At 42.8% G+C, this 21146-nt stretch overlaps 5 protein-coding genes across 7 annotated transcripts in view; 3 read left to right on the top strand and 2 right to left on the bottom strand.

Annotated features, from left to right (window-relative positions):
* Positions 1 to 2063: 2063 nt before the first annotated feature.
* Positions 2064 to 3173, top strand: LOC129582175 (uncharacterized). Its single transcript, XM_055473613.1, has 4 exons — positions 2064 to 2431; positions 2494 to 2725; positions 2947 to 3046; positions 3154 to 3173. Exons 1-4 carry the CDS (start codon positions 2064 to 2066, stop codon positions 3171 to 3173), a joined length of 720 nt encoding a protein of 239 aa, XP_055329588.1.
* LOC129582380 (uncharacterized) lies at positions 3136 to 5033 on the top strand. The gene is made up of 3 exons (XM_055473893.1): positions 3136 to 3810; positions 4179 to 4335; positions 4615 to 5033. The coding sequence occupies exons 1-3, from the start codon at positions 3337 to 3339 to the stop codon at positions 4809 to 4811; spliced, it is 828 nt and encodes a 275-aa protein (XP_055329868.1). The 5' UTR covers positions 3136 to 3336; the 3' UTR covers positions 4812 to 5033.
* Positions 5034 to 6656: 1623 nt separating this feature from the next.
* Positions 6657 to 7541, top strand: LOC129582174 (allatostatin-A receptor-like). Its single transcript, XM_055473612.1, has one exon. It carries the CDS (start codon positions 6657 to 6659, stop codon positions 7539 to 7541), a length of 885 nt encoding a protein of 294 aa, XP_055329587.1.
* A 347-nt stretch (positions 7542 to 7888) lies between these two features.
* Positions 7889 to 21146, bottom strand: part of LOC129582237 (zinc metalloproteinase nas-6-like) — a 57356-nt gene continuing 44098 nt past the window's right edge. The window contains exons 1-8 of one of the 2 annotated variants that reach the window (XM_055473704.1): positions 10819 to 10968; positions 10644 to 10750; positions 10397 to 10496; positions 10171 to 10294; positions 9911 to 10089; positions 9484 to 9720; positions 9135 to 9182; positions 7889 to 8957 (exon numbers count right to left, since the gene is read on the bottom strand). In XM_055473704.1, the coding sequence (XP_055329679.1) occupies positions 8323 to 8957; positions 9135 to 9182; positions 9484 to 9720; positions 9911 to 10089; positions 10171 to 10294; positions 10397 to 10496; positions 10644 to 10750; positions 10819 to 10951 (1563 nt within the window). In that variant the 5' untranslated portion in view covers positions 10952 to 10968 and the 3' untranslated portion in view covers positions 7889 to 8322. Of the gene's footprint in view, positions 8958 to 9134; positions 9183 to 9483; positions 9721 to 9910; positions 10090 to 10170; positions 10295 to 10396; positions 10497 to 10643; positions 10751 to 10818; positions 10969 to 21146 lie in introns of those variants that run through there. The other variant, XM_055473706.1, reaches the window with a different exon arrangement.
* On the bottom strand, positions 14622 to 19583 carry LOC129582238 (astacin-like metalloendopeptidase). 2 transcript variants are annotated; one of them, XR_008689605.1, is made up of 9 exons: positions 19440 to 19583; positions 19261 to 19367; positions 19043 to 19142; positions 18820 to 18943; positions 18568 to 18746; positions 18125 to 18387; positions 17116 to 17448; positions 14934 to 15798; positions 14622 to 14752 (listed from the first exon to the last, which is right to left on the bottom strand). XR_008689605.1 is itself a non-coding variant. In XM_055473709.1 (8 exons), exons 1-6 carry the CDS (start codon positions 19549 to 19551, stop codon positions 18227 to 18229), a joined length of 783 nt encoding a protein of 260 aa, XP_055329684.1. In that variant the 5' UTR covers positions 19552 to 19583; the 3' UTR covers positions 14760 to 15798; positions 17116 to 17448; positions 18125 to 18226. The 2 variants fall into 2 exon arrangements, 1 of the variants encoding a protein (XP_055329684.1); XM_055473709.1 differs by lacking the exon at positions 14622 to 14752 and having other exon boundaries at positions 14760 to 15798.

Genomic DNA, 21146 nt, shown 5'->3' with positions numbered 1-21146 from the left:
CGGATCATTGGAGCTTCTCGTTGTCTGCACTGGGATCACAGCTACCTGTTGGACGACCGCCGTGAATGCTTGTTCCACCGAGCAGAGGCAGGAGCCGCTGTCGGTAAATACTGGAATGATTTCGTGGCGACGTGCCGAGGTCTTCCCTGTGACGCGCTGCAGTTGGTCAACTTTGATGTACACCTGAATTACATGAACGAGTGGACCGTGGACGACCTTTCTGAGTGGATACCGGTCCTGAAGCTTACTACGCCTCGCATCAAGGTTAATGCGGGTTTCGATGGCGCATTGTGGGAAGCAATGAATGCCGGTTTAACCGTGCCGAGTAGTCAACAGCAGCAGAAGATGGCGCTGTGGTTCCAACGGGACGGTTGTGGTGGCAACCCAGTGGTAGCCAGTACGGCTTGCAAGGTGGGAACTCTCCGAAAACAGTACCGTAAACGATTGCAACAATACAAGAAGGTTCTAAACTTTCCTCTTCGGTTCATATTTTTTTCTAAAATGAAACGTCTTGTAAATATCTAGTTACCTTAAAGGCTGTCCAGCGATACTCAGACATCCCGGTTTGCTTAGCGTATCGATGTCCGGCGGTGGTGAGCGCTTAGGAAAAAGTTCGGAACTCCGCTTTTTATTAACTATTCAAAATTCATCTTAATTTCTTTTATGTTATTTCTCTTCTTGTTTTCTTGATGTTTAGGCCTCATAATATTTTCTCTGTGGTAGATACTTTGTGCAACGCATACAGCGGATCCGCGCCCGTCGTTGCATTATCGCCAGATAAAGAGGTGCGTGGACGGCATGAAGGACTTGCGAGTTGCAGAATTATCGTCCCTTGCGCAGCATCTCCTGATACAACTGCAGGAATTTTTCGGTAAGCCCGGCGATCTAGGTCCTAAGGAACACCGTGTCCTGCACAATGCGTTGCAACTGCAACTATTTTCAATGTAACAAGTCAAAGGCCTACTGCAAAGCTGTTGCGCTAATTTCCATGTTTTTTGCTCTTGAATTCTCGCCTGGTTTTTAGAAAAAGGTGTCCCTGAAGAATCCGAAATTGACAAGGGAACGCGCTGGAGTAAGGACACGGACGACGCTCTTCAGGATGAAGCAGACACGGCCGGCGGTGGCGCCAAGGGCGAACCAGGTGCTATGAAAACGCCGGCCCGGATGGAGTCGGACGGCGATGACAACAGCGATCAAACTACCGATTAGATGTAGTCTCCATGGATGCACCACGGCTCCCGTTTTCCCTGCTGTTCTTTTTTCTCCTACAGCGGCCGCTGTCGTCATCAATCCCTTTTTTCTTCTTTATTTTTTCTCTGTTCGCACGAGGTGCCATAGGGGGCAAGGCGCCCAGCAGCATTGAAACGTGGCGGAATTTTAAGATGGCTGACATCGTTAACTTTGTGCTTTGATTACTCTCATATTTGCGGTATTTTTAGACAGTCGTGTTTATAACTTTAACACCGCTTGACTTTTGGTGTCACCGTAAAGTTCTCACTTTTCCTGAATTTAGTCTATCAAACAAAACTGTCTTTTCTGTCTATTCTCGACGAAAAAGAACAAAGTGTACAAAATATTTTGCATTGGATATCAGACCATTTTAATATCACACAGATGCAGGAGCCGGTCATAGGAAAGGAAAAATGTGACACAAGGTCAAACATCAGGCGAAAAGCAATTCTAAATCGCCGCATTCTGCCCTGACCCAACCGGCCTGTATGGTAAATGGAAAATAGGTCGCATTTAAAACGGGACGTTTCCGTACTGCGTGAAATAAAAAATCCAAGACTAGACAGTGGGCATAAATCCACCAATGAGGTTAAATGAAGGCACTACATGCAAATCCCAAGCGTACAGGCGGCGTTTCACAGAGCTTTTACAACGTGATCATCCAGTGGCCTCCACTGACCCACAAAGAGCTGATCGACTGAATTTTCAGTGTTTTCTTAAAACGGCAAGTACCGAGTCTACGAGTAGTTTTTTAGTATTTTTCAATTTTTTTATGAATAAGAAAATATATGGTGATATTTTTGCTCTAGCAAACCTATTGGTAGTCTTTCGCCATGTTGTGCGGAATCTACACAGCCAACAGCGTCGATGTCGTGGGTGATGACGGTCTGCGTCGCCACGGACGCGTTGTAGATGTGACTGATGATGGGTTCCTTGTTGACTTTCTAAGTTCCGCCGAAGGTCGCCGTCTCCTCCCCTTCGGCAGTAAAATCTTCTCACCTGATCGTTATCCTTCGGCAAAGTCCACTACCACCGAAGTGCTGATGCGCCAGAATTCCGGCGATCCGTGGATTTGGTATACGGCTGAGCACTTACGCAAGCATTACGGCGTGGTAGTTGTCCAGTGGGTCGACAAGGACAAGGCGGTGCACACGGATATCGTCCCGGACGAACGAGTTCGCGAGAGAGACCTGAGCAGTCGGTAGGCAACAGAAAACTATGTTTGAAATTTTCTTTGAACTGATTGCCTCTGCACTGTTTTAGACTTACTGAGAGGGATGAATTCGAGAAAGTCAGTGTCCAGTTGCCCGCCTGGTGTGGCTCAGTGTCCGCAGAAGAACTGAGAGACCAACTACACATTCATGCGCCAGATTCCGGTTTCGCTGCTGATTACTTTGCGTTTTCTCTGGTGGATGTCGTGGATGGACGGCTCTGGTACGTTCATCTTCGAAATATCTCTGAAGAGATGGAAAGGATCCAGGAGGAGAATTCGGTGGTAAGTTATCAAACATACAGAATAAAACAAATCACTTACTACCTTTCGGAATACGTTAATTACTGGTACAAGTCATATTAAGGCAAATATGCGGAGATAATTATGGTATTAACTAGAACAGATGGCGTATTGTTTACGCGGCAAGCGAACCTGTCTGTCTCTGCACCAGGCTGTCTCTGTACTCGGACGCATTAAATCACAGTTTTAGCTTTGCTTTCCAGAAATATCAGCACGAACCTTCCAGACGCTTTATGAAATGGTTGACCGGGCTTCTGCGCGCGCCCGCATCTTCCGTCTCGGTCGCCGAAGTCGAGTCAGACAGTGCAATGCTATTGGTGGAACTTTGGACGGAGGTCTTCTCGCATCTCAACACACTAACGCAGAACTCTCTCCGCATTGTGTGTTCCATGTGGGACAACATTCTGCAGGTGCCCATACTGACGGCTAATATTGTTATTGCCTGGAGCGAAGACGAGACAGTTCGTCTGGATCGCCTTCTGTACTGTACACTGGCTCCTATCTTTAAATGTTTGCGCCCATCCACAAAAACTTTAACGGTGGCCGATCCATCGTGGCTGCTGAGAGACACAGTTACCCTGGAAATACTGGACATGGTGCAGTATATTACCCAGCAGATCGGCAACATTCGACTGGATGTTATTCGGATCATTGGCGCTCGTTGCTGTCTGCATTGTGACCACAGCTATCTGCTGGACGACCGCCGAGAATGTCTGTTTCACCGAGCAGATGCGGAAACGGCTGTCGGTGAATACAGAAACAAAGTTGGCGTACGCTGGGGTGATTTCACGGCAGCGTGCCGAGGTCTTCCCTGCGACACCCTGCAGTTGATCAACTTTGAGGTAAATCTGGATTACACCAACGAGTGGACCGAAGGCGACGTTTCTCACTGGACACCGGTCATGGAGATTACGACGCCGCGCATCAAGGTTAATGCGGATTTCGATGGCGCTTTATGGGAAGGGATGAATGCCGGCTTAGCAGTGACGAGTGGTCGAAAACAGCAAACGTTAGCGCAGTGGTTGAAAGGGAATACGGCTGATCCCTTAACCAGTACGGCTTGCAAGGTGAGTTGTTATAAAAAAACACTGCTCCAACGTTGCTGACGTACTATTGCAAACGATTGTCATCATCGTTGTTTAGAACTTTTGTCTTTAGCTGAAACTGTCTTTCTCCAATCAAAATGGCTTGTATTAATTTTACAAATATCTGCATATGTATTTTGAGAGCTACCTAGTAGAGGTACTCAGGCATCCAAAGTTGCACAACGTACTCAGCGCGCAGAAATGAATTTTAAACTCCATTTTGATCGTAAATATCAAAATTCTTCCAAAATTTACTCCTTTGCTTCTTTGTATTATCGATTATTTTACTCTTCGCAATATGTGAGCGATTGTCATGCTGTTTCGAAGACAGACTATTTGTGCTGCGCTAGATTCTTTGTGCGACACAGACAGCGGATCCGCGGTCGTCGTTGCAGTATCGCGGGAAGAAGTGGTGCTGGGACGGCATAAAGGACTTGCGAGTGGCAGAATTATCGTCCCTTGCGCAGCATTTCCTGATGAAACTGCAGGAATCTTTTGGAAATCCAGGTTTGCATTATTTGTGATCTTAGCCATACTGTAAGAAATACTGTATTCTGCATAGCCTTTATGAACTTAAAGCCACTGTGCAACCCGGCTTGACTGCCATATAATTTGACAGCAGAACTGCTGTATACAGGCAGCTTGTTTATTCTTCAGCATGCTGTCAAGCGTCGATTTAAACATTCAGCGTGACTGAAAGCAGTGCAAGTTTGGAGCTGTTGTGTTAATTAAATTTTTACACGGTTTTCTTTTTTCTATTGAATTCTCACCGGTTTGTTCGAAAAGGTCTCGCTGGAAAAATGTCAGAAATCCCCGGCGAGAAGAGAAAACGTTCGTATAAGGACACGGGAGCAGCCCGTCAAGGAGGGGCAAGTGCAGCCAGTGGTGGCGCCAAGAGAGGACCAGATGCTAAGAAAAAGCCTGACAAGAAAGACCGGATAGAGTCAGACGATGATGACAATAACAATAAAAATACCCACTAAAGTCAATCCCGTGGCCCTATGGATGCTCCGCCAATCTTGTTTTCATTGTTTTTCCTTGGATATTGTTTTACCTACAGTGACCGCATTCGTTATAAATCTATTTTTTTACTTCGACTATCTGCAACAGGTGCCACTGTGGGCAAGGCGCACAATAGCATTGTGCCTGGGGTGTTCTTTTTTAGATACGTTTTTTTAGCACTATAGGATGTGTTGCGGCGGTTGAGATGCTGGGCGACTTTTGCGTTGTTGTGTGTGCAGCTTTGCTTTTTTTAGAAGTATACACAGCCTGTTACAATCTTCTAACTAAGCTTGATTTGGCTTGACATACGAGTCTGATGATACGACATACGAAAAAGCTGCGAAACTTTCTTGACGGTACTTCTTTCAACTGAGCTTATTAAATCAAAGCAGCTTTTTTTGTTCTGTATCCTTGATGAGCCACCGATGCTCAAAGTGACGGTCAAAGTGGGTGACACCGCCCGTTTCCCATGTAATGTCAAGTATTCAGCGATTAGGGGTAGTTTTGAAAATCGTTTCCTTTTGAGTAACGAAGACCATCTTTTATACGCTGAGGGAATCGATGAATTTCAGGCCCGTGTTTTCGCAAAGACTGGTTTTGATGGGAGTATTAATACCGCCTATGATGGAACATGCCACTGTTATTCCACTTTGACCATTTCACGGGTGCAGGCAAATCATGCCGGGCGTTACCAATGCTGGTTCAAGTTCGACGATCTGTTCTACGAATGGGCTGTGCAGGAGGCGTACCTCACCATGATCACGTGACCGTGCTTTGCGAATGACAAAGTATTGGAGAGTTCGTTAGTCATTTACGGTACCGGTGGTGTATCAAAAGGTTTTGTCGCCTACGGTTAGATGGAGAGCAAGGTTAACTTTTTGCGGTAATGTATTGTAATTTATATTTGATTGTGGCATTTTCTTTCGTATTTTGTAATTGATTAGTAAATATTATTTCTTTGAATGCGGTTGCAAGCTTCACTGACCGCACTAACATTGCTGAGAAGCCAATTCAGTGGGGGCACTTGCGAAGTAGTTCACCCTGCCCGGCTTCAACGTATTGTTTAAACAATATTTACTCAATTTATTGAACGCCGGTAAAAATATTTGACTACATACGCTCGCGCCACAGCGTTGTTACCGAAGTAATCACTGAACAGCGAACCGCGTGCAGACGTTAGGCAGCATTAGAAGGTGGCATAAGACATTGGTAAATGGCAACTATCGAGCCAGGTGGCTTCGTTCGTGCGCTTACGCACAAGCATTCGCACATTTCCGCCATCCCGTCTTCAAAGTACATCCAAGAATACCCACATCCCATCCGTATACTAATTATCACACCCATCCCTTTTCCAAGAATTGTTTTCCTTGTAAATCGGCGTGGATTACACAGCCCATCATAAAAAGCCGTGGATTTCCAATGGGATTATGTACCGTGGCTTCCGGCCAGATATTGTGTACTTCCGTCATCGACTAACTGATTTCCTTAATAGAAATTTGATCTGATGATTTCATATTCATAACAGCACCTGGGCTTAGCATGCCTATAATATAAGCGAGGGTAAAGTATTGTTTTCCATCTACGTCAGCGGATTATAAAATTCAGTGCGCATACAGAATCCGCTGTTATACGTAATTTGGGGGCGATTAATAAGTATTCCTTTTGCAGAAACTTTAGATAAGTTATCTTTTTGCTGTTCAACGTGTACCGCAATGTACAATACGATTTTTCTCAATTCTACAGCAGCGTACAATGGTTCACGTGCATTTGGTAACCTCTCTACAAATAACACCCATTCCAACTTTTCCCCGACCGGTCTGCTGACAATGACAACCGCCACCCTCATCGTCAACATCGGCGTCTTGATCCTCCTTCTCAAAGAGAAAACCTTGCGCACCCCGTTTAACCAGTACATCATCGCGCTCCTGTGCAGCAACATCATTTTCATCGGTCTTGACAATCCACTGAAAATCCTGACTTTTTCCTTAGAAGACTGGTGGCTGGGCAGCGACGCCTGCACCGTACACATTTATTCTATCTACGTCGTGGCGGCCGTGACCTTACACATCCACCTCCTCATCAGTATCAACCGGGCCTGGGCGTTGTTCTGGCCCATCGGTTATAAAAACCGTCATAATGCGATGGTGGCTGGTTTGCTGTGTTTGGCAATGACGATTTACGTCCACATCCTTCTGTTGCCGGTGGTGTTCGGCGGAGCGCAGTTTCGACAGTCCAACGCCCGAGGTTGTTATTTAATCATACCTGGGCATTTCGGGTGGTCGACATTTGCAGCGGTGTGGGTGTTCCAAGTCCCGAAGGTGTTCATCCCGGTGTGCTATCCGTTTCTCCTGTGGAAGGAGGTCAAGCGCAAGAAGACGCTGCGGCGACCGGCACCGGGTATGGAGAGCGCAAAGAAACGCGGGAAGTCCCGGCCGTTTATGGTGTTGACCTTATTCACGGTGTGCGCGGTAGTCTGCTGGATCCCCAGTACGGTTTATTATGAGATGATTAAGTTTATACCGCCTCGGAAGTTGGAGACCCTGCGGAATGTGCAGGGGACGTTGTTCCCGCTGCAGGCGCTGCTGGATCCGGTGTTCTTCTGCTTAAGTTTGCGCAATGTGCATGATTATATTGTGAAAGTGTGGCGACGGGTGTGCAAACGGGAGAAGATCGCTAGCGCACCAACTTCTATGAAATCGAATGTTACATGAAAAGTCTTGAAAAGAACGGTCGTGGACAATATTTGCCAGAAATCTGCAATAACATTCCAAGTATTCGGTATTCATGACATTTATCTGATTGTAATCAAACGGGTCAGATTGTCGGTCTTAAATTTTCGAGAGAGTCGAGTTGCTGCGGCCTGTTATGCATCTTTGATTTGACGGCTGTGAGTATGCCAAATCTGACAATTAATAGTGTTATTAAGTACGTAAATCAATATTCTGACCGTGAATAACCCGTAATATTGTGACTATCGTTGTCCGTAATCAATACTGTGACCGTGAATAATCCGTAATAACGGTGCCATAAAAATATACAGCCAAAGTGCGACGTTTAATTTGGCAACAGTGTGCTCACTGCTCATTGACACACCACTGTAGCTGCCCTGACACTGATTAATCAAGACGCTTTAAACGTAAAAATTTATAAACTACTAAGTAAGCAGTTAAGAATGATCGGTCTACTCTGACACAAAAATGTTGTCTTTACTTTATAAGTACTATGTTGCCGTCGGAAGACCTTTTGGACAGTAAAGCCTGTGAGAATCGATCAGGGACAGTCCGGCACATTCACCGAATATTCCATCTGTTCAAAATGAATATCCGACAACTGGATGGGGGTGATTCGCAATCGATCGGCAAATACAGGCTCTTCCTGCGATACACGGAATTCGTAAATGATCCGCTTAACGTGTAAACCGCGCCCACCGTAGCTTCACGCAGTAGTCTGGTGTTATCTTGCCACCATTGTCGGTACCACGTAAACGTACAATCACAGTGCAGACTGACTATGAAGACTCGAGTCATATTCCAAAGAAATCACTCGCAAATCGGGTAAATCGCTGAAGGAGTCCTTTTCCAGTGTGCGAATCGGTGGAGAACTGGAGTATGGCCGACTTTTAACAGTAAATATGCGCAATTTGCGAAACGATATCAGATCATTCTTCCCAATGTCTAAATCATCGCATTCTATTATGTTCAGTTCGAGCAGGTTAGCGAAGCCCAGAGCCGGCAGACGTCCGAGTGATCGGGAATTCTCGCAGTTTGATAGTTCAAAAGCAATGACTTGTTTCTGTATGAGTCGAAAATTGTGCGACGTGAGTATTGGTCCGTCGGCCATGTGCATCTCGATTGGTCGCAGCGGAGGTTTGGACATGGATGTGGTCATTGCTGTTATTTCTTCGATGCTTGGTGAGCCATACATGCAAACAATCAACAATCCTTTAAATGCGGCACATTCTTGGTATTCCCACGGAGGTTGACAGTGTTGTGTGTTTTGGGCCTTGCACTCATCCGCGCGCATCGGAGCAAGGGAAAATGTCGGAAATGGCTCGTCAGCGTGCGCAAAAACCGATGAGGAGGATAATAGTATTCGTTTTCTGGTAGTGACAACAGTCGTAGTTCTATCTATAAATGTGTCACAGCAAAACAGTACTTAACGAAATTCAATTTCCTTTGGGTCCGCTAGTATGATTATTATGAAATCTTTGGTATTGTAATCAATGTATCAATCTGCGTAGCTGTGAGGTTTTAGAGTTATTGAAGACAAGTTTCGGACAAACTTATTAATTTTTGCGCAGTTACCGTCAGTTTCCAGTGGCTGTGGGGTGCTAAAAGTTTTCTTTGATCCTCCTTAAAACGATAAACTGATTACCATTCAAACAATAATCACCTCAGACATTACTGTGTATAAAAACATCAATAACAATTAAATTATATGCAATACATAATTATGACTGGTCACTGCTGTACCGCTTGTACGCATATTTAAGTACAAGCTTGTCCGGTAATTTCAAGGTACAAAGGTAAGGTACAAACAGCACATATTTAGCGCTGAGTTTGTCCTATGGCAATTGCCACTACACTACGTCGTAAATTTGTGTATTTCGCTGTATTGATTCGTAAGAAATTACCGGACAAGCTTGTACAGTACCTATGAACGTGCTAGCTGCGGCAACCGGGCAACGAAAACGTCGATGAATTCTGGTGATATCCAACGGGCTTAAATTTTCGCTCTGTCCGATTTTGGCTCGTTTGGCTTTCGGTACAATAGTCGGAATACTACTGTCCTTGGCAAAGGCGTTATACTTATAATGCATAATCGATTCGTAGTCGTACGGAAGTCCGTACGTATTCCCGGATTCGTGTATGGCGAACTGCTCTTTGTCACCTAAAACAAGGAAATATTGACCACAGTATTACGCTTATCACGCCGGCTTGCGCAGAAGGACCCAAGTGGACGCCACAATTTATAATAAGTACATAGTTATAACAACAGTTGGTTGCGTTTTTATCGATAGTACAAAGCGGCAGAGGACGTTTCTATACTTTCTCCAACATTATCGAAGCTATAATCTTACTCTCATCAATGTTATCCCAGATAATAATAACATGCTGATCTCGATCAGCTCGGGAGTGCTCATGGAAAAATCCCATTGTGTGCATCAGTTCGTGCTGGACATCTCCGTGATTCTTCAGACATCCGGTTGCATAAGTCACGGTCTGTTTACCGCCCGTTCGACCAATATTTGACATGCATCTACAATCAATACGAAACAGGAAGTCTTTCACATCAATAGGGCAAAACACAATTGTACTTCATCAACAATGCAGTACTGACTGCAATCCTTTCTGAAAGTTAATGTAGTCCTCTTCATCTGTTCGCTCCACGAACTGGATACAGTTCCCGGTCAAATGACTGATAATATCCATAGACTCCAGCACAATTCGGATTTCTTGTGGCGCTAACCCATTTTCGGACACGATTAAGTTTAGAATTAATCAGATCATTCTAACGCGACCGATAATTTTTTTATTATGTAATTTTTGCTAAGATAAAGTTTTACTCAGCGTTGCAAATTGCTTCTTTGAAAATGTATATGGGATGGTGTTGTTTGGCCAAAACGAGTCAGCCTTGTCAATCGCATTGGCCGCTCCATGTGACAACTGGAACCCGAACAAGAAGCGTTGTGATGAGACATCGAATGAACAATTTCGTTTGAACCAATTTCTGCCTAAGTTGCCCGAAATAAATTTTAGCACATCTTTGTATGACACTGTTTAACTGTCTATTATTTAATGTCACAGTAATACTTGCAGAGCCTCGAGTCCGGTAATGTCGCCTTCCAGCAGGTCAGTGTCGTAAAGGCTAGCGTCGCTGCCTTTAGCCAGGATTTCGGGATCGATGAAATCTCGCCAATCTGCTCGGTAAGTTGTATCATAATCTAAAATCTGGAAATCACTGCCGCAGCCTTTTCATGTTACTTACTCGTTGGTAGGTTTGTAGAAGATGCTAATGAAAAAACCAACAATTTTGGCAACATGAAAAGACCAACAACGGAAATAAACATAGTCAATGTAGGCATAGCACTGTACAGTGTACACCACCCAACTGCATACATGCCACGTACCGACAACATTTAAGATATTTGTAAGAAAACCAATAAAACTAAGAGATTCCTTGTGGGCAGAATGCGGTTTTGACACACTGTCACAAACATAAGTCGTGTTTACCGAATATCCGCTGGCAATATGTGGATCCATTGAATGACAACCGGTTCTTTTGAAAACAATGTCCCATACTTCGTAGTTGCCAGTGTTTGTGATTGTTGTAATGTTGTACTTATAATGTATTGGACTACCGTATATGTAAATCAGTCATGATTTCTATTACTGTATTGTACTGCAATTGTGCATCTATCGGCTGTGTGTACTGCATCTTTGCACGCTGCTGTTCCGGAATATTATCGACGAATAAGATAAGTTATCAACTCCCATCATTGCAGTTTATAAGTACGAGTTGGCAGTCACATTACATTTATGTTGCTATTTAGAAGAAAGGGTATTATTTAATACTGATGTATGGACGCGCACAGTTCAAAAAACGTATACTCGAGTAGTCCGGTATTACCAGTCCAGAATTCTGGATCGCCAATGTTGAAACGCCGGCAGACATTTTGTATGGCCAAAACACCGGTAAAATTTTTGTGGTGTATCGTGTATCTGTACCGTGTATGGTACTGAATCACTGACCAACCTTCGAGATAAAACTTACTTTTTTATTGAAATACGGAAATTAATTATTACAAAAACAATGAATTGTTTGAAAAACAAGTCACTACACTTGAAACCGATCGATACGTAAACACAACTTAAGTAAAACAAACGTGCATAACACGTACGCACGAAGAAATTTAATGAAAATGCTGCAAAAACCTTTATCTTGAATGCGCAACCGAAGTATGTGTCTGCATTAATGTTAGCGATCAAATCGTAAACAGTCAACGTAAGGAAACATTGGTAGATGACCCTTTTTTAATTTCCAGTCTAGCCGTTTCGACAAAATTTAATGACTGCACCCACTTCTCAGTAAACTTATGTGATGAGATGTCGGTTACGGTAATTCCGGTCTAACCGGCGGTATGGTAAATCAAAGTCTGTGAAACGTGATTAAGGACATTCAGGGACATTCACCGAGTACTCCATCTGCTCTAAATGATATCAGACTGTTCGGATGGAGGCGAATTGCAATCGACTGGTAAATATAAGTCTTTTTGTTGATACATGGCACTCTTAAAGGACCAGTTCAACGCGTACACATCAGCAGCCGCCGCTTCCTTTAGAAGATTGGTGTTGTCCGCGTACCAGCGCCGGTACCACCCATACGTACAATTGCAATGCAGGCTGATAACGTAGTCATGTGGCGAAGTATACCGCCAAGCCTTGTATTCCAATGAAATCACGCGTAGTTCGGACAAACCGGTAAGCAATCTGGATTTGCAGCACGGGGAGGAACGCAAGGGGAACAGTCAAAATGGCTGTCTTCCAGTTTACGAAGCTAACACAGCGTGCCAGTGCCTAGAATCTCACAAAGCCAGGTGTTTTCTGAAGGGCCACATAATGTAACAGTTCACTAAACCTGGCATCCATAGATTATGAATTGATGACGATTTTTTAGCAAATTTTTAATGGAAAGCATAGGAAAACGTTTTGCGAAATGTTACAGTGTTGCGCATACAGTGCGCATACAGTTACAGTGTTGCGCGAAATGTTACAGTGCGCGACCCTTGTCGGTTTGCAAAATCCCACCGTATTCTAAAATTAATTTGTTATGAACGCTAAGAGAAAGGGCTTTCAAATTTAACGGCTCTAAGAATAACATATGCACGGAGAGGATGGCAATAAAATCATAAAGAAAGTGGAAGCATATTGCAAAATCACCCTCTGTACGTAATCGAAAATATTATGCAGGCAAAGGTAGAGCAGGCCATAAATTGTTCCCCCGAATTTTCTTTTATTATTAAATGTAGGACCTAACTTTCATCGACGTTATCCCAGATGATGATGACATGCTGGTCGCGATCCGCTCGGGAATGCTCATGGAAGAATCCCATGGTGTGCATCAGTTCGTGCTGGACATTTCTTTGATTCTTCAGACATCCTGTCGCTACGTCACGGTCTGTTTTCCACCGGTTCGACCAATGTTTGACATGCATCTACAATCATAAATTATTCTTTTTCGAACCATTCAACTTCGGCATCAATGAAATGCTGATTTGCAGTCCCTTCTGAATATTAATGTCTTCTTCGTCAGTCCGTTCCACAAACTGGACACAGTTTCCGGTCAAGTGACTGATAATATCAATCGACTCCAATAGAATTCCAATTTCCTGTGATGCTAACCAATGAACAGAAGTAATTAATTTAAGATCACCGGGTGAATATGGAATTCTAACAGGGTAGATGATCTTTTTATTTTGCAAATTTTCTTATAAAATAAAGGTATACTTAATGTTGCAAGTTGTTTCTTTGTAAATTGGTACGGGATGGTGTTGTTTGGCCAAAACGAGTCAGCCTTGTCGATCGCATTAGCCGCTCCATGTGACAACTGCAATCAGAAATAGGAAGCGTTATGATAATGCAACAAATGAGAAGGGTTTAAATCGTTGGATAACACTGTCGAGATGGTTACTTTTAGGTTCTTCTGTGATGCCTCCACAGCCTCGAGTCCGGTGCTGTCGCCTTCCAGTAGGTCGCTGTCGTAAAGACTAGCGTCGCTGCCTTTGGCCAGAATATCGGGATCGATGAAATCTCGCCAGTCTGCTCAACAAGGTCTTGAAAAATGAAAACATTACCGAGACTTTGGGTTATAATGTAACTAACTTACTCGTTGGGAGATTTGTTGTAGAAGCTAATGTGAAAACCAAGAGTTCCGATATCATAAAAAAGCAACAGCGAAAGCATACACAGGGAAAGCAAGCATAGAGCTGTACACCACTCAGTTTCATACGCGTCCCGTACCAGCAGCAATTATAGCAGCTCTGCTCCTTAAAAAAAGATTAACTTAGAAAATATCTTGTGAGCGGAATACGTGCTCGACTCGTATTCACTGAATATCAGCTGGCAATTTGTGGACTCGATGCGTGATGACAACCGGTTTCTCTTTGGAAACAAAACGTTTCCTGCAATTTGAACGTTCTTGTGACTGTTATTGTTAGTTCTGAACTAACGTAAAGGCGCAAAACCACTCGTGTTCTCGATAAGCGGTTTCAGTGAAATTTTTGCAGAGGATGCTGCCGATACCTGGGTACAGTATAATTCAGCTCTTCTGGTAAACGGTATTTGCTCAGACTCTGTAAAGCTTTTCTAAGCCACGTATAACTCAAAGTTTGTACATCGTAGTCGGAGACTACTTAAATACAGTACTTAAACCTTTACTGTTTCCGTACAGCAGCCATATTAGGGGCAGCAACAGAACTTGGTGTGGTTGTTGTATTTGTAGTACTGACTTGCCATTTTTATAATGAACGTCTCACAATCGAATGATCGAACACCAAATTTATTGTCGTGCGGTATGGGCTGTTGTACTTTTACATGACTTCGTTAATTTTGGTAATGACCTCTGACATGTTGTAGCCGTGGCATATTCCGCTGTGGGAACCAAAATTACTGGAAATATATTTTGATTTAAGGTTTCTTACATTAAAGCACTCCTAAATCAGGTGCGTAAATGTGGCCAGTGCGTACTAAATGGAATCAACGCGGTAAGATAACTGCGGTTATGTGCATAATATGTTCTGGTGTGTTGTGGTAAAAATGGTTAGCTAAAAGACCGTAAATAATAGTTTTTTAATTGCTTGGGCAGCAGTGGTCCTCGCAGCAGCATTTTTCGCTCCGGTAATAAGTTTGGTGACATCAGAACCCTAGAAAATATCATAAAATACTTGTAACTGACAAATAATGCGCATCTGTAACATTACCCACATGGAGTCACTACCATGTATATATAGTATAAAATGTTAGTGACTTATAGAGTCAGACTTAATTAAAGGCAGCCCGGACAAATAATGCGCATTTTTAACATTACCCACATGGAGTTATTACCATGTGTATATAATTAGAAATAATAGTGATTTTTGATGAAGTCAGAATCAAGGACAGTCCGGTTCATTCACCGAGTACTCCTCCTGCTCAAAACGGATACCCGACAGTCCGGATGGGGGTGAGCTGCAGTCAACCGGTAAATACACGTCCTTCCGACGGTACAGATTATTCATAAACGACCCACTCAGTAAGTATATATCACCCGAATTCGCTTCGCGCAGGAGTTCAGTGTTATCTTGCCACCAGCGCCGATACCATGCATACGCACAGTCACAGTGCAATCTGATTATGTGGTCGCGCTGCCCGTGATACAGCTCTGACTGGTATTCCAGAGAAATTAAGCGTAAGTCTGGTAAATTGGTGAAGGTGTCCTTTTCCAGCGTACGAATCGTTGACGGATAGAATCCGGATCCCAAAGTTAATATGCGTAACTTACGAGAGAATCTCAAATCATCCTTTCTAATGTCCAGATCGCTGCACTCTGATAGGCTCAGTTCCAGCAAGTTGGTAAACCGCAGCTTCGGTAGGCGGCCAAGTGATCGGGAGTTCTCGCATTTTGTTAAATAAAAAATGACAACTTGTTTTTGGATGAGCCCAAAATTTTTTGGTGTGAGAACTGGGCCGTCCGCAATAAACAGTTCAATTGGTCGAAGCGGAGGTTGAGACATAGATGCGGTAATTCCAGCTATTTCAGACGCGCTTGGTGGTATAGAGGTGCATTTTATCACTAACCCTCTATATTTACATGTTTTCAAATCGATGTTGAAAAAGCTAAAATCCGGTTTACAGTTCGTTGTAGACTGAGCCTGGCATTCATCGCTCCCCAATGGAATATTGGAAAATGTCGGAAACGGCTCATCAGCATCTGAAAAAATTAACGCTAGTGAAGATCTTCGTCCTCTGGTAGAGTAAAACCAGGTTTCTCCTAACCAGGGCACTATTTCCGCCTCCAAATTCAAAAAAATTTCGTTTTTTGTAAAAAGGTAGTAGACTACCGTGGTACGCTTAAAAAATATTTTGTCTGCAAAGTTCAGTTTGGCGTGGTCTAACATAAATTAAATAAGTACATAATATTGCATACCATTATTATGCAGTACTGGCATTTACCATAATATCAGTATATTAATTTTGTGTCCACTGGACCAGCCGGTGGCCCTTCCAGGTGTCAAGCAACACATAGCTCCAAAAAATGCTTCCGGTAGTCCCATCTTGCCTGGGAATTGCTGCATCATACATTTTTAAAAATCTTTTACCTAAATGCTTTTTAATAGCTCCTCGGCATATGGACGTACAAGCAGCTTAAAATTAGGGAAGTTGTTGAATTTCTGAAATTTCAAATTCGTAATTTTGCTGCGATGGTCACCGGACGCGCGCTGACAGTACACACACTGATGCTCGATCGGCTTTGGAAGGATCTACGGGACGTATATTGCCCGCAAAAACGATATTGCGGTATAAATGCAATTAATGCTACATTCTAATAGTATATGTACTTTGTTGTTAGAATTTATATTATGAGATTACTATAGTCACGGGAACAGAAACAAGAAGCGTCGTACACACTGGTGTCAGTTGTGTTGTTCAACGTTATGCAGGCAAAGTTCTTATATAGCGCACGGTACATTCATAGTGTTAGTAAGTTACTGCAACTGAACATCTGATAAACAAGCGGATTGGTGACCTGGGCGCACCGTATACTCATAGATCAGCTAGTACGACAATGTCATAGTTCATAAGTACATGACACATTATGAGTCTATAATACATACACTGGTAATACAATTTCTAACTTTTGTGTTAATTAAATTTCTGTTTGGCCACGCCCATTTGACCTTTGCAGATGAAAATAGTTTTTAATCATACCACGCTAGTTTACTACCTTTTCACAAAAAAAGAAATTTTTTTGAATTTGGAGGCGAAAATAGTGACCTGGTAAGTAAAATTCCTATCGAATCGGCCATAATGCTAACTTGTTATCGTAAGTTAGATTCCAGAGTCTAATGATCCACTCTATAGTACTCATATTCACTTTTAAGCTTTGTTTATATTAATCGCTCGAAAAGAACGTGTCTTGAATTTTCCTCAAAGAGCGAATACTTGCTTTTACGACGCACTAGCTACCGTCTCGTGTTAAAAAAAATTGTCAATGTTTAACCAAAACATTAGTTTTCAATGAAACTACCGTCAGCTTTCGGTACTTCTGGTACGCTAGTAGTTTCCAGCTGCAACTCTGGCATGTTAGTAGTTTCCGGTAAAACCTCTGCCGCATTAGTTATTTCCGAAAGCTCGGTAGTTTTCGGTAACTCTTCTGGCGCGTTAGTCGTTTCCGGAAGTTCTGGTGTCGTTTCCGAGAACTGCTCTGGCGCGTTAGTCGTTTCCGAAAGTTCTGGTGTCGTTTCCGAGAACTGCTCTGGCGCGTTAGTCGTTTCCGAAAGTTCTGTTGTAGTTTCCTGTGATTCTGGCTCTTTAGTTGTTTCCGGTAACTTTGTAGCACCGGTACTTTTTTTTGGTCCTCCTTACAAAGATAAACATTCGGTAACAGCAAAGAACAAAGTACATGTAACTGTGTAAGCTAGACAGTACTAATTACTAATGATACAGTTGTATAAAAAGCAAGCCGTGCACAAATCAGCTAAACAATCTACTCATGTGCACAAATCAGCTATCAGTTTATGTAAAAAATTGTAAACTGTGTAGTGTACTCCATAAAGTTCACATAATCAGGGAGAGGTTTATGACATCATAATTAAGCGTATCTAATGTACGCTGCTGCTGTGTATGCTTATCCAGTGTTATGCAGTTTAAAAATAAAATCAAATACCGCTAACCATGACACCAAAATATTTTGATTTTCTCTGTACGTAGCACGCAAAAACAACGATGTGAAATCAGTAATAGTTGTGAAACGTTTTTGATCGTATGCAGTTTGCATTAAAAATACCGTACACAAGTGTTTAAATATAATACAGCAGACAGCTGGCAATTTTTTGTTTTTATAATAATATACAGGCTATGTTGTTATCAATGATAAAAGAGAAACATTTATAAATGCAAATCATTCTATACTTTACGATACCTGCATTGACAGTGACAATAAAAGTCTCGACGCATACGAGTACGTATGGCGTTTCAGTCATTTTGCGCTGTTTGCCTTAAGTCAAAACTAACGCCATTCTTGGCGTTTTTCTGACCTTCTAATAAAATACTGCCATGGCCGCGTAGGAAAGTGCTAGCTGCCGCTATTGCACAGCGGAAGCGCCGATGAATTCGGGCCAAATCAAACGGACTCAGGTTTACGTTCTGACCAATCTTGAGCGTTTGATTTTCGGAACGATCGTCGGAAGGCTGCTGTCTTTCGCGAAGGCATTATACTTGTAGTGCATGATCGATTCATAGTCGTACGGGATTCCGAATGTATTCCCCGATTCGTGTTTGGCGAACTGCTCTTTGTCGCCTTAAAACCACGAATGACTGTAGTTAATACCAATCGGTGTATCAGTGCATCAATTATACAGTAATCAGTAGTAACATAAGAAAATATTACAGTATAAGAAGACACAGAAAACATGAGTTAATGCAGCCGAGTGTCTGCTTTGCTGGCAACGTCGAATTATTACTAAACCAACAATCTTACTTTCGTCGATGTTATCCCAAATGATAGTGACATACTGGTCGCGATCCGCTCGGGAATGCTCATGGAAGAATCCCATGGTGTGCATGAGTTCGTGCTGTACGTCACCGTGATTCTTTAGGCATCCTGTTGCATATGTCACTGTTTGTTTACCGCCGGTTCGACCAATATTTGACATGCATCTGCAATCAATACCCGAAGCATGAATTCTTCCGTGAGAGCCTCACTTGATCGAAATACAATAGCAATACATACTGCAATCCTTTCTGAAAATTAATGTAGTCTTCTTCGTCTGTTCGCTCTACGAACCGAACACAGTTCCCGGTTAAATGGCTGATAACATCCATCGACTCCAGCACAATTCGAATTTCTCTTGTTGCTAAAACGAGATGTGTTGGAAAGAATTATGCAATGAAACAGCACGAACGCGTTTTTCCTTTTTCTGTAACTTTCGGCAAAATGAAGTAAAACGTTTTACTCAGTGTTGCAAATCGTTTCTTTGTAAATGTGTACGGGATGGTGTTGTTAGGCCAGAACGAATCAGCCTTATCAATCGAATTGGCAGCTCCATGCGCCACCTGCCAATCAGAAAATCACGGTATGTCGGTAATTATAATTCCAAGTAGGTACTTAAAATTTTCTAGAAATTATTGTACAAGCCTTCAAGTAGTTATTAAGTGAATTTTGTGCTGGTACCTGCAGAGCTTCGAGCCCAGTTATATCGCCTTCCAGCAGGTCGCTGTCGTAAAGACTGTCGTCGTTGCCTTTGGCCAGTATTTCGGGATCGATAAAATCCCGCCAGTCTGCAACAAGATCAAGATGTATCCAGTACGATGGTTTTGACGATATTGCCGGAAAATTTTTTTATAGCTTACTTGTCGGTAGGTTGATTGTAGATGCAAGTGAACAAAACACGAGTCCGCATAACGTGCAAAAAATACCAGCGAAAGCAGACATAGCTACACTTCTAAGTAGCAAAAACTGCATGCGTGCCACGTACCAACAGAAACAAGCTGCTTTGCGCCTTAGAAAGCGATTAAATAAAAATTTTTTATGAGCAGTATGTGTAACCCGTGCTAACCTGCATATCCGCTGGCAAAATGTGGATACCGCGTCTAATGACAACCGGTTTAAAAAAAACGTCTTGTCTTACTCCGTAAGCGCTCCGTCTTTACACATTTTGGATTCCGATAAAGGGGCATACCCATTCGTGCTCTGTTAGCTCAGCTAGTGCCACTAGCGCACATACCACTAGCCTAGTGGTTTGTGCGCGGAGGATCTTGCCAAAATTTTGGCCCAGCCTGGTTTCACTGATTATATTTTCAGGCAAGGTCTTTCAAAATCAGGGAAAACTGGAAGCTTTACTTACTACGCACTACAAGTACAGTATTTATGGAAGTTAAGCACTGGTTAGTATATTTTATGATGCTCGCCAATCTTGTATTCCGTATTAGCAATTATTGTGACACCCTCCAAGCATGACATTCAATCACAGCACTGCGCGGTTTTGTAGTAAAATTTCAACATTCTGCAAGATTAATGCCGTGTAAATTTCCGGCGCTGAATAGTATAAGCATGCCATGTGATATTATCTACAGACACACTGTACTTTTTTGATGCTGGATGTACGTAATTGCAACCGTTAGAGATATCCGTGACTTTTGTTAAAGCAAAGCAGAAGAATCGATTGAAGACAGTTAGGTTCATTGAATGAGTATTCCGACTGCTCAAAATCAACAACAGACGGCCTGAATTGGGGCGATTTAAAGTCAACCGGGAAAAACAAGTTCTTCCGGAGATTAACGGCATTCCTAAAGGACCAGTTCAGTGCGGTCACATAACCGCTGAGCAGCTCCGTGTTATCCTGCCGGCTGCCGCCAGCGCCGGTGCCACGCGTACGTGCAGTTAAAAAATGCAAATCGATAACGTACAGAATACAGCCATGCCTCGTATGAAATCACCAGAAAATCAGGCAAATCGGTGAAAGCGGGTTTTTCCAATGTAATAGTACCAAGCTTCGATCACGCATATACCGCATTTCCAAAAGTAAATATGCGCATTTTATGTTAGAGTCTAAAATCATTTTTCTTATTATCCAGATCATTAAGTTCGTAAATCGCAGACCTGCAAAAGGCTGATTGATTGCAAGCATTTAAGGCATTTCAAAAGCTCAAAAGCAATAATTTGTTTTTGAATGGGTTGAAAATTCTTTGCTGTGATGGGACCGTCAGCCATGTGCATCTCGATTGGTCGCAGCGGAGATTTGGGCATGGAAGTGGTCATTGTAGTAATTTCATGGGTGCTTGGAGGTGTGGAGGTACATATTATAAACAATCCTTTAAACTCTGTACAAAATCTAGTATAAGCGTCCGGAGGTTGATAGTTAGCTGTGATCTGAGCTTTGCATTCTTCTTTCTCGGAAAGTGTCGGAAACGGCTCGTCAGCATCTAAAAATAACCAACAACAATGTTGATACTAATAATGGCGATGATGTTCGTACGCCTTTCATTAGATGGGTAGGCGTTCGTCTACCAGTAAAACTTTTCATAAATGAAAACAGGACAGTAATCCATAAAATTTCA

This window comes from Paramacrobiotus metropolitanus, unplaced genomic scaffold (genome assembly GCF_019649055.1).
Source record: "Paramacrobiotus metropolitanus isolate TYO unplaced genomic scaffold, Prichtersi_v1.0 Parri_scaffold0000007, whole genome shotgun sequence".
NCBI classification, from domain to species: domain Eukaryota; kingdom Metazoa; phylum Tardigrada; class Eutardigrada; order Parachela; family Macrobiotidae; genus Paramacrobiotus; species Paramacrobiotus metropolitanus.
This window is presented reverse-complemented; position numbering and strand designations above follow the sequence as displayed.